Below are 16,355 nucleotides of genomic sequence, written 5' to 3' on the forward strand. Positions count from 1 at the left end.
GGGACCTCGTCACGCCCACCAGCCGTGACCACGCCCAATATTTATTCAAGGCCACGCCCACCAAATTGGCGCTTATCACCGGCCTGGCCTCTGGGCCTCGGCCCCTCACGGCCCCTCACAGCTCCCCGCGGCCCCACCGGCCAGGCTCGGTCTCGGTCACCGGCCCAGGCCTGCAAACCGGCCCCAGCCTTAGGCAGTGGGAGTTCTGGAAGCCCACTATTTCCTCAGGAAAAGTTCTGGAAAAGTGAGTTTTGTCAGTCGACTTTTGGAAGTCACGGCCAGAGCCCCTCCAGGCCGCCTCCAGCGCCGCTGTGACCGGAAACGGAAGTGCGTGTCGGTCAGTGGAACCATGGCGTCTTTAGTGGACCTGCCGGACTTGGTGCTTCTGGAGATCTTCTCTTACCTCCCGGTCCGGGACCGGATCCGCATCTCCAGGTGCCGCCCCGCTCCTCGGGGGGAAGAGCCGGGCAGGGGCGCACCCGGAGATGCCGACCGGGACCCTGGCGAGGCCGGGGTCGCGCTAACGACCGGTCACCTCCCTCAGGGTCTGTCACCACTGGAAGCGGCTGGTGGACGACCGCTGGCTGTGGCGACACGTCGACCTGACGCTGTACACGGTGAGCTGGGCCTGCGGCGGGGGCGGGGCCCGAGGGGGTGTGACGGGGGCGGGGCCCGAGGGGTGTGGTGGGGCGGGGCCTCGGCGCAGCCTGGTTTTGCATGGGGTCCATTCCTGCCCCGCCCACCCCCGCCTGGCCCGGATGTTGGGGGCTTTGGGGAGGGGGTGGATTCGTGCCTAAGCTCGTGCTTGGTGCTTTAGCAAATATTAGGTAGGACTGCTCAGCGTTTTTCGTTGTTATTGGTGGTGGTGGTGGTCGGTTGGTTTGGTTCTGCTGGTTCCACTTGAGCTACGCTTGCAGTCTAGCATTTTGCTGGCCCATGGATCATGCAGTCTCATGGATTTCTCTGCTCAAGCCATCCTTGGATCTCGAGCCTCTGGATCTCAGCCTTTTGTGTAGATGGGATGACAGGGAGGGAGCCATCAATCAAGCCTGGTGTGTGTGTGTGTGTGTGTGTGTGTGTGTGTGTGTGTGTGTGTGTGTGTGTGTGTGTGTGTGTGTGTGTGTGTGTGTGTGTGTGTGTGTGTGTTGGTAATGGGTCATTCTGCCCTTGGGCACTGTCCTTAGCTTTTTCTCTCAAGGCTGGAGCTCTACCACTTGACCCGCAGCTCCACTTCTGGCTTTTTGCTGGTGAAGTGGAGAGAAGAGTCTCACGGATTTTGCTGTCCAGGCTAGCTTCTAATCGTGATCTTCATTTCTCAGCCTCTTAAGGTGTGAGCCACCGGTGCCTGGTTCCACTTGCTTTACCACGCTAGAAATCCAATCTTATCTTTAGTCGTCCCTTGGTGAGGACATTGGTTCTAAGAGTGTGAAAGTCCCAGGATGCTGACATCTATATAAAATGACATGGTGTCCTGTGTACATTGCCGGTAGACTTTATCTCCAGATGACTTAAAACATCTGATAGAGGGTTGGGAAGGTGGCTCAGTAATAGAGTGCTTGCCTTGCATGCATGAGGCCCTGGGTTCATTTCTCAGCCCCACCTAAGCAGAAAAAGCCGGAAGTGGTGCTGTGGCTCAAGTGGTAGAGTGCTAGCCTGGTGCAGAAGAGCTGAGGGGCAGCGCCCAGGCCCAGAGTTCAGGCCCCACAACCAACAACAACAAAAAAAACCCCTGAAAACAAAAAGAACATCTGATAGAATTCAAGCTGTGTGGAACTAGTTGGTTTTTGTCATGTGATTTTTTAAAAATCAGCCCTGGGGCTTGAACTCTGGGCTTGGGTGCTGTCCCTAAGCTCTTCAGCACAAGGTTAGTGCTCTACCACTTGACCCACAGTGCCACTTCTGGTTTTCTGGTGGTTAACTGGAGATGAGAGTCTCATGGACTTTACTGCAGGGGCTGGCTTTGAACCATGATCCTCAGATCTCAGCCTCCTGAGTAGCTAGGATTACAGGCCTGAGCCACTAGCTTCCAGCTTGTCATGTGATATCTTTAGTCATCTAATAATTTTTAGGAAATGATGACCCCCTCCCCCCAAAAAAAAGGTGTATGTCTATTTAGCATAGATGTCTTTGTCTAAGTTGTTTATGCTGCTGTTGATTGATAGGAAGTCCCCAGAGGCTGGCCTGAAGCCACAGCAGTTCCCCCTAGGGGCTTTGCAACATCTGCCTCTCCACATCTGGTTTATATCTTAGTGTGTATAACCTAAGGAGTGTCTCATCCAGCAGATTTGCCAGGAAAGGTCGATTTTTACCAATTGGCTTTGTGCCTATTTTGTATTTTGCTGACAAGGGCTTCTACACTGGGGAGTTAGTTATCTGCCAGCAGCCAATATTTCTATTCAATTTCTAGGAGCCAAACTTACAGGACTACATTTGGCCAGGAAAATTTGTTTCCTTTGTCCAAAAATAGTCAATAAAGATGAGCATGGTGGTGGGTCCCTGTAATCACAGCACTGACACATGGAAGTCATGAGTTCAAGGGCAGCTTGGGCTATGTAGGGAGTTAATCTCAAACAAAACAAAGTATTATTCAATAAAATGTATACTGTGAAGCCAGGCATGGTAGTACAGGCCTATAATCTTAGCACTCAGGAGGCAGAGGCAGAAAGAACTCGTTGGAAGCTAGCTTCAACTACATAGTGATACTGTCTCAAATCAGTTATGCTATAGACTGGGGATTTAACTCAGTGGTAGGGTATTCTGGATATTTTAGGGCCCTGGATTCAGTACCCAGCACAAAATATTAATTCAATATTTATTTTTTGGTGCCAGTTCTGGGGCTTGAACTCTGGGTGCTTTCCCCGAGCTTCTTTTGCTCAAGGCAAGTGCTCCACCACTTGAGGCACAGCTCTACTTCTGGCTTTTTTGGTGACTCACTGAGATAAGAATCTCATGGATGGGCTGGGAGGTGGCCCAGTGGTAGAGTGCTTGCCTTGCATGCATGAGGCCCTGGGTTCAATTCCTCAGCACCACATAAACAGAAAAAGCTGGAAATGGCACTGTGGCTCAAGTGGTAGAGTGCTCGCCTTGAGCTAAAGAGCTGAGGGACGGCGCCCAAGCCCAGATTTCAGGCCCCACGACCAACAAAAAGAAAAAAAAGAATCTCATGGACTTTCTTACCCTGGCTGGCTCCAAACCACAATCCTCAAATCTCAGCCTCCTAAGTTACTAGGAGTGAGCCACCAGCACCTGGTTATGATTTTCTTTAAAACAACAACAACAACAAAAACGCACATATGTATGTATGTATATATACGTCTATACAATAAATTAAAAAATAAAACAAAAATATGCGTCTAATATGCTAGGGGCAGTTTCAGCTTGTTTTAGTCTGGACCTGTTTCTCCCAGAGGTGGCCATCAGTCAAAAGGTTATAGATCCGGGTGTGGTGGTGCATGGCTGTAGTCCCAGCCTCTGGAGGAGCCATCGGCAGCGGCCAGATGGGCGTTTGAGGCCAGCCCGGGCGGCACTGGCAGACTGGGGCTTCCAGGGCCGCGCCTGCTTTTCTGTGTTGGTAGGGCGCAGTGGGAACCCGCTCTGCACACAGAAGGACCTGGGTTCTAGCAGTCAAAATGGGGATGCCAAACCACCTTGCCCGGCAAGCCCAGAGGGGACACCCGAGCCCATGCCGGGGTGTGCCCGCCACCAGCTGGGCACCGCCGGGGCTGCCCTGGCCTCTGACCCGTCACCCCCATCCCTGGCTCTTACAGATGCGGCCTAAAGTCATGTGGCACCTGCTTCGCCGGTACATGGCGTCGCGGCTGCACTCGCTGCGGCTGGGCGGCTACCTCTTCTCGGGCTCCCAGGCCCCGCAGCTGTCCCCTGCCCTGCTGAGGGCCCTGGGCCAGAAGTGCCCCAACCTGCAGCGCCTGTGCCTGCACGTGGCCGACCTGAGCATGGTGCCCATCACCAGCCTGCCCAGCACGCTGAGGACCCTGGAGCTGCACAGCTGCGAGATCTCCATGGCGTGGCTGCTGAAGGAGCAGGACCCCACGGTGCTGCCGCTGCTCGAGCGCATCGTGCTGGACCGCGTGCCCGCCTTCCGCGACGAGCACCTGCAGGGCCTCACGCGCTTCCGGGCGCTGCGCTCGCTGGTGCTGGGCGGCACCTACCGCGTCACCGAGACCGGCCTGGACGCCAGCCTGCAGGAGCTCAGCTACCTGCAGAGGTTCGAGGTGCTGGGCTGCACCCTGTCCGCCGACAGCACCCTGCTGGCCATCAGCCGCCACCTCCGCGACCTGCGCAAGCTCCGGCTGACCGTGGGGGGCCTGTCCGCCCCGGGCCTGGCCCGGCTGCAGGGGATGCCAGCCCTGGAGAGTCTGTGCCTTCAGGGCCCCCTCATCACCCCGGAAATGCCCACCCCCGCCGAAATCGTCGCCTCCTGCCTGGCCATCCCCAAGCTCCGAGTGCTGGAGCTGCAGGGGCTGGGCTGGGAGGGGCAGGAGGCGGAGAAGATCCTGTGCCAGGGGCTGCCCCACTGCGTGGTCATCGTCAGGCCCTCCCCCAAGGAGTCCATGGACTGGTGGATGTGAGGGGACGCCCCTCTCCCGGGCCAGCCCGGAGGGCGGGCCGTGGTGGAGCACCAGGACAGAGCCCAGGGCCTCGGGGCGGGGCGTCGGAGGGTGCCCGGCGAGTGGGCATGGCCACGGGCAGGGCTTCTCCCCACAGCCCGCCTCGGGGAGGCCCATCCCACGTTCGGAAACAGCCACCAGAGCTACCTCGTGATTACCACGTCCAGCGCAGACCCTGCCCTATATGCAGGCTATATGCAGTGCCTTTCCCCGGGTCATCCTCAGGGTTGTGTCCTCAGGACCCCCGAGGGGTTGGAGCTGGGGCCCGGGGCCCCTCCCTTCTCCAGCCCAGGAGGATGATCCATGCCTGAGCTCGAACCTATGCAGTCCCTTCTCTCCGCATGCCAGGCACTGGATCTTAGTGCTCCAAGCCTGTCTTTGCATAGCCAAATGTTTCCAAAGGTTCTATTTTGTATTCTGCTTTTTTCAAGTTTTCCATGGTATATATTTTGCTATTAAAAAAACCCAATAACCCTTTTTTTAAAAGCATTTGGTTCATTTATTCCACAAGTGTTTCTCGAACACCCATTACTTTTTAGGCATGGTACCCGGAGCTGTAGTGGAAGGGGCAGGTTCATAAGCAGGTCAGTACATTGGGATAATTCTGGAACATGGGGAAGGTACTGCCACTTGGTAAAGGACAGAGATGAGAAAGCAGCCAGCAGCCATGGACTGAGGAAGAAGAGATGGAGGCTGGGATGTGGCTCATGCCTATAATCTTAGCTACTCAGGAGGCTGAGATCTGAGGATTGTCAAAGCCAGCCCCTGCAGGAAAGGCTGTGAGACTATTTCCAATAAACAACCAGAAAACCGGAAGTGGTGCTGTGGCTCAAGTAGTAGAGCGCTTGCCTTGAGCTGAAGAGCTGAGGGACAGCGCCCAGGCCCAGAATTCAATCCCATGACCAACGTCCTCCCCCCCCCCCAAAAAAAAGAATGAGTGCTTGTCTAGCATGTGCAAAGGCCCTTGAAAAGGTGGGGGTGGGGAATGAACTTGGCACTACCCAGAAACAAGAAGGCGGTTGCTGTGTCAGGCAGTGTCTGCAGGTGGCTCAGGATGTGGGGTTCCAGTAACAGCTCCTCTTCCTGCCCTTTGAGGTGGAATTCTTTGAAGATGCAGGTGTCAGCAAGCCCAGGGTTCTGGGCACCTACCTGTGAGCTAGAGTGAGTGAGGGGCAGATGGAGCTCAGCCTCAGGTCTGTGGAGCCAGGAGAGAGAGGGGTGTGAGCTGGGCCTGTTAGGGGAGCTGGACTCGGTTCTTTGCTGGGTTTTCTTCACAAGGACCCCAGATGTGACCATGCTTGGGGTCTGTCCAAATCTGTGACCATCCCAACCTGAGTCACTGACTCTCACTGCACCTTACCTCTAGACTCTGCAATGATTTTTGTTGTTGCTGCTGTTTCTGTTTTGTCGGTTGTGGGGGCTGAACTTTGGGCTTGGGCGCTGTCCCTCAGCTCTTCAGCTCAAGGCTAGGGCTCTACCACTTGAGCCACAGTGCCACTTCCAGTTTCCTGGTGGTTAACTGGGGATGAGTCTCATGTCTCATGGATGTTCCTTCCCGAGCTGGCTTTGAACCTTGATCCTCAGATCTCAGCCTCCTGAATAGTTGAGTTACAGGCGTGAGCCACCGGTGCTGTCAATGACCCCCTTTTCTCACATCTACCTCTAGAAGGTATAGGCAACACCTACCAGTGAGTCACACCCCTTGCTAAAAGTAATGTGTCCTAAGCTAAGCACAGTGGCACATGCCTATAGTCTCTCTGAAGCATATCACTTGAGTCTGGGAATTCAAGACTAACCTAAGCAACAAAGTAAGCCTGCCTCAAAAACTTCTTGCCAGGCGCTGGTGGCTCATGCCTATAATCCTAGCTACTCAGAAGGCTGAGATCTAAGGATCACAATTCAAAGCTAGCCTGGGCAGGAAAGTCTGTGAGACTCTTAGCTCCCATAAACCACTCAGAAAACCAGAAGTGATGCCATGGCTAAAGTGGTAGACCGCTAGCCTTGAGCTGAAGAGCTAAGGGACAGTGTTCAGGCCCAGAGTTCAAGCCCCATGACCAACAAAAAGAAAAAAAGGGGTCACTGAACAGACTGTGGTAATGCACACTTGTAATGTGAGCTTTTTAGGTTAGGGATATAGTTCAGCATTACATCACTTGCCTGGCATACACAATCATCACACACAAAAAAACTTTTTAAAGGCATAAAAAATGTGTTTAGAGCTGGGCACAGTGGCTCACACCTATAATCCTAGCTACTCAGGAGGCTGAGATCTGAGGATCATGGTTCAAAGCCAGTCTGGGTAGAAAAGTCCATGAGAATCATTTCCAATTAACTACTCAGGAAAAGACATTAGTGGCGGAGTTGCTCAAATGGTAGAAAGCTAGCCTTGAGCACAAAGAGGCTCAGGAATAGTGCCTAGGCCCTGAGTTCAAGTCCCAGGACTGGCAAAAAAAAAGTTTTTGTTTTTGTTTTTTTGTCAGTCATGGGTCTGAACTCTGGGCCTGGGCGCTGTCCCTCAGCTCTTCAGCTCAAGGCTAGTGCTCGACCACTTGACCTACAGCACCACTTCCGGCTTTTTCTGCTTATGGGGTGCTGAGGAATTGAACCCAGGGCTTCATGCATGCAAGGCAAGCACTCTACCACTGAGCCACCTTCCCAGCCCCCCCAAAAAAAGTTTTGCTGACTAGAGTAATACATTTATAAAGAAATTATAACATTACAGAATATAAACCTCTTTTGAGTAGCTGGACCCAAAAGGAGTCATTATGGCAAGTTATACATCTCAATCTAGGATATTCTTTGTCTATTTTGGGGCTTTGGGGGAAAAAAATCAATACATGACACCTCTTTATTTCCCTTCCCAATTTCAGTCCAGTCACAGGAATTACACAGGAAGACATTAACTTCATCTGGACCTGGTGGTGTAAGCTTGTAATCCTATCTACTCAAGAGACTCCCAGGTCAAAGATAACTCAGGTAGAAAAGAATCCATCTTTTTTTTTTTTTTTTTTTTGTCGGTCGTGGGGCTTGAACTCTGGGCCTGGGCGCTGTCCCTCAGCTCTTCAGCTCAAGGCTAGCGCTCTACCACTTGAGCTACAGCGCCACTTCCGGTTTTCTGGTGGTTTATTGGAGATAGGAGTCTCACAGTCTCTCCTGCCCGGGCTGGCTTTGAACCGCGATCCTCAGATCTCAGCCTCCTGAGTAGCTAGGATTACAGGCGTGAGCCACCAGCGCCCGGCAAAAAGACTCCATCTTCAACTAAACAGCAAAAAGCTGAGCTGGGAGGAGTGGCTATGTGGAAATATGACAATCTCAAGCAAAAATAAAAAAAGACAGATCATGAGGCTCTTGAGTTCCTGGTGCCAGCATGCACCTGTGCACGCACGCACACACACACACACACACACACACACACACACACACACACAAAATGCTCCTCAAAGACACACCCCCAGTAGTGTACTTCCTTTAACCAGGCCTCTTCCTCCTAACAGTCCATACACATTCTGTTCTAAATCAATAGATTATTCACTGATGAATTCAGAGCTCTAGTGAGCCAATCATTTTTAGAAGCCTCACCTTTGAACACTGTTACATTGGGGAACCAAGCAAGAGTCTTTTTTTTTGGAGGGGAGGGCAGTGGAGAACTTCATATCTAAACCATTGCTAAATACAACAGAAAAAGCTGACCGAATAATTTCCATTTTCACAATATGGGAAGAAAACTAGTAGGTGAGCATGGCCGTAATGGTGGTTAGAGCAGGGACGACGGGAAGTGATAGTAGACGGGTTTTCAAAGGTGGAACTGGAGATCCTCATGCCAGCTTTCCTATATTAGCCTGTGGGCCTGGGAGTGGCCATCACCAAGTTTGACTTGGTGACGATCTAATCAATAATGGTGCCATGGTGGAGCTTCCCAGGTATGTGAAGGACCTTTTTTTTTTTTGTTGGTTGTAGGGCTTAAGCTCAGATTCTGGGTGCTTTCCCTGAATCTCTTATGTTCAAGGTTAGCTCTCTACCACTTAACCCACAGTGCCACTTTTTTTTTTTTGGCCAGTCCTCAGGCTTGAACTCAGGGCCTGGGCACTGCCCCTGAGCTGCTTTTGCTCAAGGTTAGCACTGAACCACTTGAGCCTCAGTGCCACACTTCCAGCTTTTTCTATGTGACACTGAGGAATCAGACCCAGGGCTTCATGCATGCTAGGCAAGCACTCTACCACTAAGCCACATTACCAGCCCTTTCAGTTTTTGAGTGGTTGGAGATGAGTCTCATGGGCACTTTTTTGCCCAGGCTGGCTTCAAACCATGATCCTCAGATCTCAACCTCCTGAGTAGCTAGAATTACTAGCGTGGGTCACTGGCATCCGGGGAAGAACATTTAAAGGTAGGTATGTTGTCTTGAGTTTCTCATGTGGGATCTGCACAGCTCTCTTCCTTACCCCTGGTTTTTTTATTTTACAATACTGGGGTACTGGGGTTTGAATTCAGAGCCTTATGTTTGCTATGAGGGTTCTGTACCACTTAAGCAACATCCCCCAGCCCTTTTTGCTTGGTTTTTAAAATTTATGTGTGTGTGCCCATGTGCATGCATGCCCATGTGTGCTGGTCCTGAGTCTTGAACTGAGGGCCCGGGTGCTGTCACTGAACTTTTTTGCTCAAACCTAGTGCCCTCCCTCTTGAGCCACAACTCCACTTTTGCTGTTTTGGTGGTTAATTGGAGATATGAATGCCTTGGCTTCAAATCATAATCCTCACATCTCAGCTTCCTGAGAAGCTACGATAACAGGCTTGAGCCAGGTGTAAATGCTATGTACAAATCTATATAACATAATTGCCAAAGATTACAATATATTACTTCCATTTATCTTCCTTGCTAGAGTGTAACAGTGGCAATAATGTCTGATACTTTTGCCCTCTGTACTGGTTTGAACTCAAGGCTTTGCTTTGATAGACTGGTGCTCTATCATTGCAGTCACATGCCCCAGCCCCTTTGCTTTAGTTCATTTTTCAGATAGCCTTTCAGTTTACTCCTCTAGGGCCAGTATAGGGCCACAATCTTCCAACTTTAGCTTCCAGAGTAGCTGGGATTATGAGTGTGCGCCACCGTGCCCTTTCGTTTTGATTTTGTGAGACCAGGTCTCATGATGTAGTCCAGGCTAGCCTGGAATTCACTCTGTAGCCAGGATGGCCTCAAACTTTTTTTTTTTTTTTGGTCCAGTTGTGGGGCCTGAACTCTGGGCCTGGGCGCTGTCCCTCAGCTCTTCAGCTCAAGGCTAGCACTCTACCACTTGAGCCACAGCACCACTTCTGGCTTTTCTCTCTTTGCCTATGTGGTGCTGAGGAATCGAACTCAGGGCCTCATGCATGCAAGGCAAGCGCTCTACCACTGAGCCACCTTCCCAGCCCGGCCTCAAACTCTTGATCCTTCAGTCTCAGCCTCCAGCGTGTCGAGATTCTAGATAAGAGCACCATTCATTACTGTGTGACTTGGTTATTTTCCCGACACAACGCCTCGCTAGTGAAAAGAATTCAGTGATCTGAGCCTGAGAAAATAAAGGAAAAGGGCAATTCTTAGAAGAAACACTGACACCTAATGGAAAATGGTTTTGTTTTCTCTTCTTGCGGGGAGTTGGACGGGGCCTCCACGCCGGCCCTCCACCGGTGTCGGCGCGGCCCGCGGCCCCAAGGCAGGAGGGCACGGCGACGATGCCACCGTCCTCCCGCGGCGGACGACCGTTTTCCTTCAGGAAACGAACCCCACAGCGCACCGACCCTCTCCGCCTCCGGCCCACGGCACCTGCGGATCGGGAGGACGCGTGCTGGCCTCCAGGCCTGCCTCCCGGGACCCCTGGGAGGCCCGAGCCGGCCCGTCCTCTCCGCGCCGGGCCCCTCACAACCGCCAACGCCTTCACAAGCGGGAGCCGAAAACGTCACAAAGACGCAGACGGTATTATGACGTCACTTCCTCTAGCCGCTGGTTGGCAAGGCAGGGGAAGGGGGCGGAGCGAGCGGCAGGGGCGAGGCCAACTGATAGGGCGAAGCGAAGATGGGCGTGGCCGGGATGGACGGGAGGGATTGATAATAGGCGGACAACAGAAAAGGGGCAGGGTAAACAAAGGGGGCGTGACGGCGTGAGAGGCGTATAGTGGGCGTGCAGCGTAGAGGGGACGGGGCGAGAAGGCTGGAATCCTCCAGCCTCAGGTAAACTCCATCCAGCTAGACTGGAAAGTTATATATCCCTGCACCGGCCTGGAAAGACCCAGGGGTTCGCTCAGGTGGGGAAGTTAAGGCAGAAACTGCCCCGCGAAGTTACGATATCGAGGTTACCATAGGGCACTAGGCGGGAATCGAGCTGGGTGTGGTCAGCAGGATGGACCACGGGATGCTCATATTTTAAAAAATTGTGTGGTTGGGACAATACTGGGGTTTGAACTCAGGGCCTGGATGCTGGCCCTGAGCTTTTGTGCTCAAGGCTGGTGCTCTACCACTTGAACCACAGCTTTACTTCAGGCTTTTGGGTGGTCAATTGGAGATTTGAATCTCACGAACTTTGGGCTTATCAAAAACATTTCTTATAAACCACCCATCTGTCTTTAGATCCCTTACAGTTCCCTGTGATACTAAACCTGGTAGTCTATGAAATGATCTATCTCTTCTATATACTCAATCCAACCTTTAGGTCTTTATTTCCTTTTCTTTCCTTTTCTTTCTTTCTTTTTTTTTTTTTTTTTTTGTTAATGGGGCCTGAACTCTGGGCCTGGGCGCTGTCCCTTAGCTCTTCAGCTCAAGGCTAGTGCTCTACCACTTGAGCCACAGCACCACTTCCGGCTTTTTTATTTTTGTTTATGTGGTGCTGAAGAATGGAACCCAGGGCCTCAGGCATGCAAGGCAAGTGCTCTACCACTGAGCCACCTTCCCAGCCCCTTTCCTTTTCTTACATATCCTGCCAAACCGCATTTGAGTTCCTTTACATTCTCGAAGAAACTGGTATTCCTTTCCCATCAACCTTTCTTCTGTTTTGCTGAAATGTCTGCAGTCAAAGAACTTAGGACCACTTAGTGCTGTTCCTATCATATCAGTGGATGAACCATGGGCCCTGGACACCATTGGAGGCTAGGCCTTTACTTCGTCTTCATTTGGGACCAGCTGGATAGGCACAGACAGATGGCATCTGCACACTCTCAAACCATTCAACTACCTCAGGTTGCGTAGTAGTGAACTTAGAAGCTGGCACTCCATTTGCCCTGCAGTTCTTCCTTGGTCACAGGCTTTGTGGCTGCAGCCTGCTCTTCCTCTTTTGGTCTCTGATGGACGCAGAGGTCAAGCATGGCTGCTCAAGGATGTTCCCACATGTAGAACCTTCTGGCCCAGCAGGGAAGAAATCTGTGACATACAGAGCAGTGGTTGATGCGATGAGAGGCTCTGATCAACCCTGAGATGGGTCACCACCGAAAGCTCCAGGAAAGCTGCCTGGATGAGGCTGATGAAGGTTTTCCCCAGCGTGAAGCAGGCAGCAATCAGAGTGGCTGTGGAGATAGCAGTACCTAGGCTGGGTCAGCACCAAATGCCAGCACCAGCTTCTCCTCAGCCTTCTTCAGATTTATGATGTAGATGCCATCACTTTTCCTTCTGTGGAATCCTGTCCCATCCAGAAGTCAAGCTTGGTGCCATCCAAGAGGGTTCTGGTGCCAAGGGAATAGAGGGCATTCCCTGCCTTCATTTGCAGGACAAGGGCTCCAGACATTGGGTTAGTTTCTCTTTAAGTTAGGTAGGGACTGGAGAGGATCCCTCCCCCTGGGTAGCACTGGAACCTTTATAGTTCAACAGTGAACATATGTAATGCATTATCTACTATACAATTTGTACATATTGCTGTTTAACACAGGTGATGTGATTATTTTTGGTGCTGGGAATCAATACTAGAGCCATGCACATACTAGGCAAGCACTCTACTAATGGAGTCCCACCCCTCCAGCCCTCAATGTTCTATGACTTAAACATTTTGAATCGTAGCTCAGTCCTACAATCTTACCTGCTCAAGAGGCTGAGATCTAAGGATCGAGGTTTGAAGCCAGCCTGGGCAGAAGAGTCCCCAGGAGAGTCTTATCTCCAATTAACCACTAAAAACCAGAAGTGGAGCTGTGGCTCAAAGTAGTAGAACACTAGTCTTCAGCAAAAGAGCTCAGGGACAGAGCCCAGGCCCTGAGTTCAAATCTCACATCCTATCAAAAAAAAAGTTTTGAGTTGTATTACTACTTCTTTTCTTCAAAAAAAAAAAAAAGCTTTCTTTGTTTGATCTTACTGATTCAAGACAGATGGTAAAAATAGTAGCTATCACACATTCTTCATTTATTCAGTAAGAATTATTAAAAAAAAGTGAGGTTTTTTTTGTGGGTAACTTTCTGGCTTAGAAAAGTAAATGCGTGTATTCTGAACATGGAACCCAGGACCACTTACATGTTAAGCACTACACGTAAATCTACACACTGCTCAACATCCCCAGCTCTGCTAAAAGTACTGGTACAACACCACAGATGAATGGATCCAAAAATTGTGGTATGTATACACAATGGAATATTATGCAGCCATTAGAAAGGACAAAATAATGGCATTTGCAGGGAAATGGATGGAGCTAGAAGAAATGTTGAGCGAGGTAAGCCAAGAGCAAAGAGACAAAGAGCACATGGTCTCCATGATAAGTGAATGTTAAATCCAAAATGTAAGGTGATACGACAAAATTAACAAGACTTAAGAAACAAAGGACTTCCACTCATCTGGTCGAATCACTACTAAATAACCCCACGCTGCTGATCACATATATGGCATATATGTGCACACCGGAGGGAAACCAGGAGGACGACACAGAACTAGAGGGAATCAGGGAAAAACATACAACAGCGGGACCCATCAGCTGCACTGGACATTGATCAAAATGAACTAAGCAACTCAATGGCAGCGATGGGAGGGAGGGAACTAGTGGGAAAGAGGGAACAGCTGATGCTATGCAAAACAAAAGAAATGTACATATCACCCAATGTGGAAGAAATAACTGTATCACAAAGCTCATAGAACTCATAAATGTTATAGACCGTGATAGACAATTTGCTCCATGAAAATTAGAATGTGTTTGTGACTTTAAATATCACTATCCCACAATACTGTGAAATTTGGGAAATTATGTAACCGCAATCACAATAAATTTGAAAAAAAAAAACAGGTTCTAAAAAAAAAGTATTGGTACAAGCTTGGTGCTGGTGGCTCACACCTGTAATCCAAGCTACTCAGGAGGCTGAGATCTATAGTATCACAGTTCAAAACCTGGCTGGGAAAAAAAAAAAAAAGGACAAGAGATTCTGTCTGCAGCAGAAAGCTGGAATTGGAGTGGCTCAAGTGGTAGAGAACCAGCCATGAGCAAGCAAGGTGGGGCAGATCCTTAGTTCAAGCCCCAACACTGGCAAAAAATGCAAATATTTGATTTGTTAACACATTTTAGAGAGAATTCTTCATTTATGTATGCCACCTGCTTATGCAGCCACATACTTTTTGCCAGTCCTAGGGCTTGAACTCAGGGTCTGAGCACTGTCCCTGAGCTGCTTTTGCTTAAGGCTGGCACTCCACCACTTGAACCACAGCGCCACTTCCTGATTTTGTTTATGTGATACTGAGGAATCAAACCCAGGGCTTCATGCCTGCTAGGCAAACACTCTACTACTATGCCACATTTCCAGCCCTACGCAGCCACAATTAATACTATTTTGCTATGCTAATATTCAACCTTTTTTTTTTTTTTGGTTAGTCGTGGGGCTTGAACTCTGGGCTTGAGTGCTGTCCTTCAGCTTTCATCTCAAGTCTAGCGTTCTACCACTTGAGCCACAGCACCCCATCTGGTTTTCTAGTAGCTAATTGGAAATAAGAGTCTCATGGAGTCCTGCCCTGGCTGGCTTTGAACCACAATCCTCAGATCTCAGCTTCCTGAGTAGCTAGGATTACAGGCATGAGCCACTGGCACCCGGCTCAACTTTTTTTTTTTTTTTTGTTCTGGACTTGAGGCTTGAATTCAGGACCCAGGCACTGTCTGTGAACTTCTTTTGTCCTAAGGTAGTGCTCTACCACTTGAGCCACAACTCTACTTCTGCTTTTTTGATAGTTAACTGGAGATATAGGTCTTGTGGACTTTCCTGCCTGGGCTGGCTTCAAACCACGATCCTCAGATCTCAGCCTCCAGAATAGATAAGATTAGGTGTGACCCACCACAGCACCCAGCCTCAACTTGTTTTTTCTTATGGTACTGAAGATCAAAGACTTCCAAATGTTAGTCTTGTGTTCTACCATTGGGTGGAGGCCCCTCCCCCCATATAATGGTTTCATTGTGATTTTAGTGAGTAGCTCAGGCTAGCCTCAAACTCATAATCCTCTGTCTCAGCCTCTGAAACATAGGGATTATAGTTGTACACCAAAACACTTGGCTCTATCATCTTTTTTTTTTTTTTTTTTTTGTCGGTCCTGGGGCTTGAACTCTGGGCCTGGGTGCTGTCCCTCAGCTCAGCTCAAGGGGAGCGCTCTACCACTTGAGCCACAGCGCCACTTCCGGTTTTCTGGTGGTTTATTGGAGATAGGGGTCTCACGGTCTCTCCTGCCCAGGCTGGCTTTGAACCGCGATCCTCAGATCTCAGCTTCCTGAGTAGCTAGGATTACAGGCGTGAGCCACCAGCGCCCCGCATACATTCTTTTTTTTTTTTTTTTTTTGGGTCCGGTCGTGGGGCCTGAACTCTGGGCCTGGGCGCTGTCCCTCAGCTCTTCAGCTCAAGGCTAGCGCTCTACTACTTGAGCCACAGTGCCACTTCCAGTTTTTTTCTTTTTGCTTATGTGGTGCTGAGGAATCTAACTCAGGACCTCAGGCATGCAAGGCAAGCCCTCTACCACTGAGCCACCTTCTTTTTTTGGGGGGTCAGTCGTGGGGCTTGAACTCTGGGCCTGGGTGCTGTCCTTCAGTTCTTCAGCTCAAGGTTAGCCCTCTACCACTTAAGCCATGGTGCCACTTCTGGTTTTCTGGTGGTTAATTGGAGTGAAGAGTCTCATGGACTTTCCTGCCCGGGCTGGCTTTGAACCTTGATCCTCAGATCTCAGCCTCCTTAGTAGGTAGGATTACAGGCATGAGCCACCAGTGCCCTGTGTTTTGCCAACCTTTAGAACTGCACGGATAATACTAACCTTATCTGACTTTCCTACAGCCATGGGCTACAAAGCCCATAAAGGCTGAGAATCCAAGGATTCTCAGGAATCCCAGGAGAAGCCAGCAGCAAGACTGGCCCATAGCAGACCCAACGTATCAAAGAAAGGAAAGCAAGCTGCTGTGTGTGTGAGTAGCATTGCTACAGGGCAGGTTCTAAACGCGACCTTGCTGGTGTGCAGTGCAGATGGAATTCATCTCCCCTGGCCAGGCCTTGGGGCAGGATGATGTCCTCACCAGCAGTGAACTCAGGCAGGCAGGGACACTGGGATGTTGTTAATACTGTCAGTAGGAATCTAAGCCCAAGTTTGAGGCCAACTTACGCTGCTCACTTTGCCCAAGTCTCTAGGAAAATCACCAAACTTTATTTTATTATTATATTTTTTTGGTCAGTTGTGGGGCTTGAACCTAGGGCCTGAGCTCTGTCTCTGAGCTTTTTTGCTCAAGGCTAGCGCTCTACCACTTTGAACCACAGCGCCACTTGCAGTTTTCTGGTA

The 16,355-nt window shown here is 50.3% G+C and overlaps 1 protein-coding gene across 1 annotated transcript; it reads left to right on the forward strand.

The window, feature by feature from the left end:
- The first annotated feature begins 82 nt into the window (after positions 1-82).
- Fbxl12 (F-box and leucine rich repeat protein 12) lies at positions 83-5,105 on the forward strand. The gene is made up of 3 exons (XM_070001846.1): positions 83-435; positions 545-617; positions 3,768-5,105. The coding sequence occupies exons 1-3, from the start codon at positions 350-352 to the stop codon at positions 4,587-4,589; spliced, it is 981 nt and encodes a 326-aa protein (XP_069857947.1). The 5' UTR covers positions 83-349; the 3' UTR covers positions 4,590-5,105.
- Positions 5,106-16,355: the final 11,250 nt, after the last annotated feature.

This window comes from Dipodomys merriami, unplaced genomic scaffold (assembly GCF_024711535.1).
Source record: "Dipodomys merriami isolate MVZ:Mamm:240054 unplaced genomic scaffold, mDipMer1.0.p SCAF_6, whole genome shotgun sequence".
Lineage (NCBI taxonomy): Eukaryota > Metazoa > Chordata > Mammalia > Rodentia > Heteromyidae > Dipodomys > Dipodomys merriami.

Coding starts and splice junctions, on each gene's coding strand:
- Fbxl12 (XM_070001846.1), top strand. CDS start 350: ATGGCGTCTTTAGTGGACCTGCCGGACTTGGTGCTTCTGGAGATCTTC. Junction 436..544: donor GACCGGATCCGCATCTCCAG/GTGCCGCCCCGC, acceptor CACCTCCCTCAG/GGTCTGTCACCACTGGAAGC. Junction 618..3,767: donor TCGACCTGACGCTGTACACG/GTGAGCTGGGCC, acceptor TGGCTCTTACAG/ATGCGGCCTAAAGTCATGTG.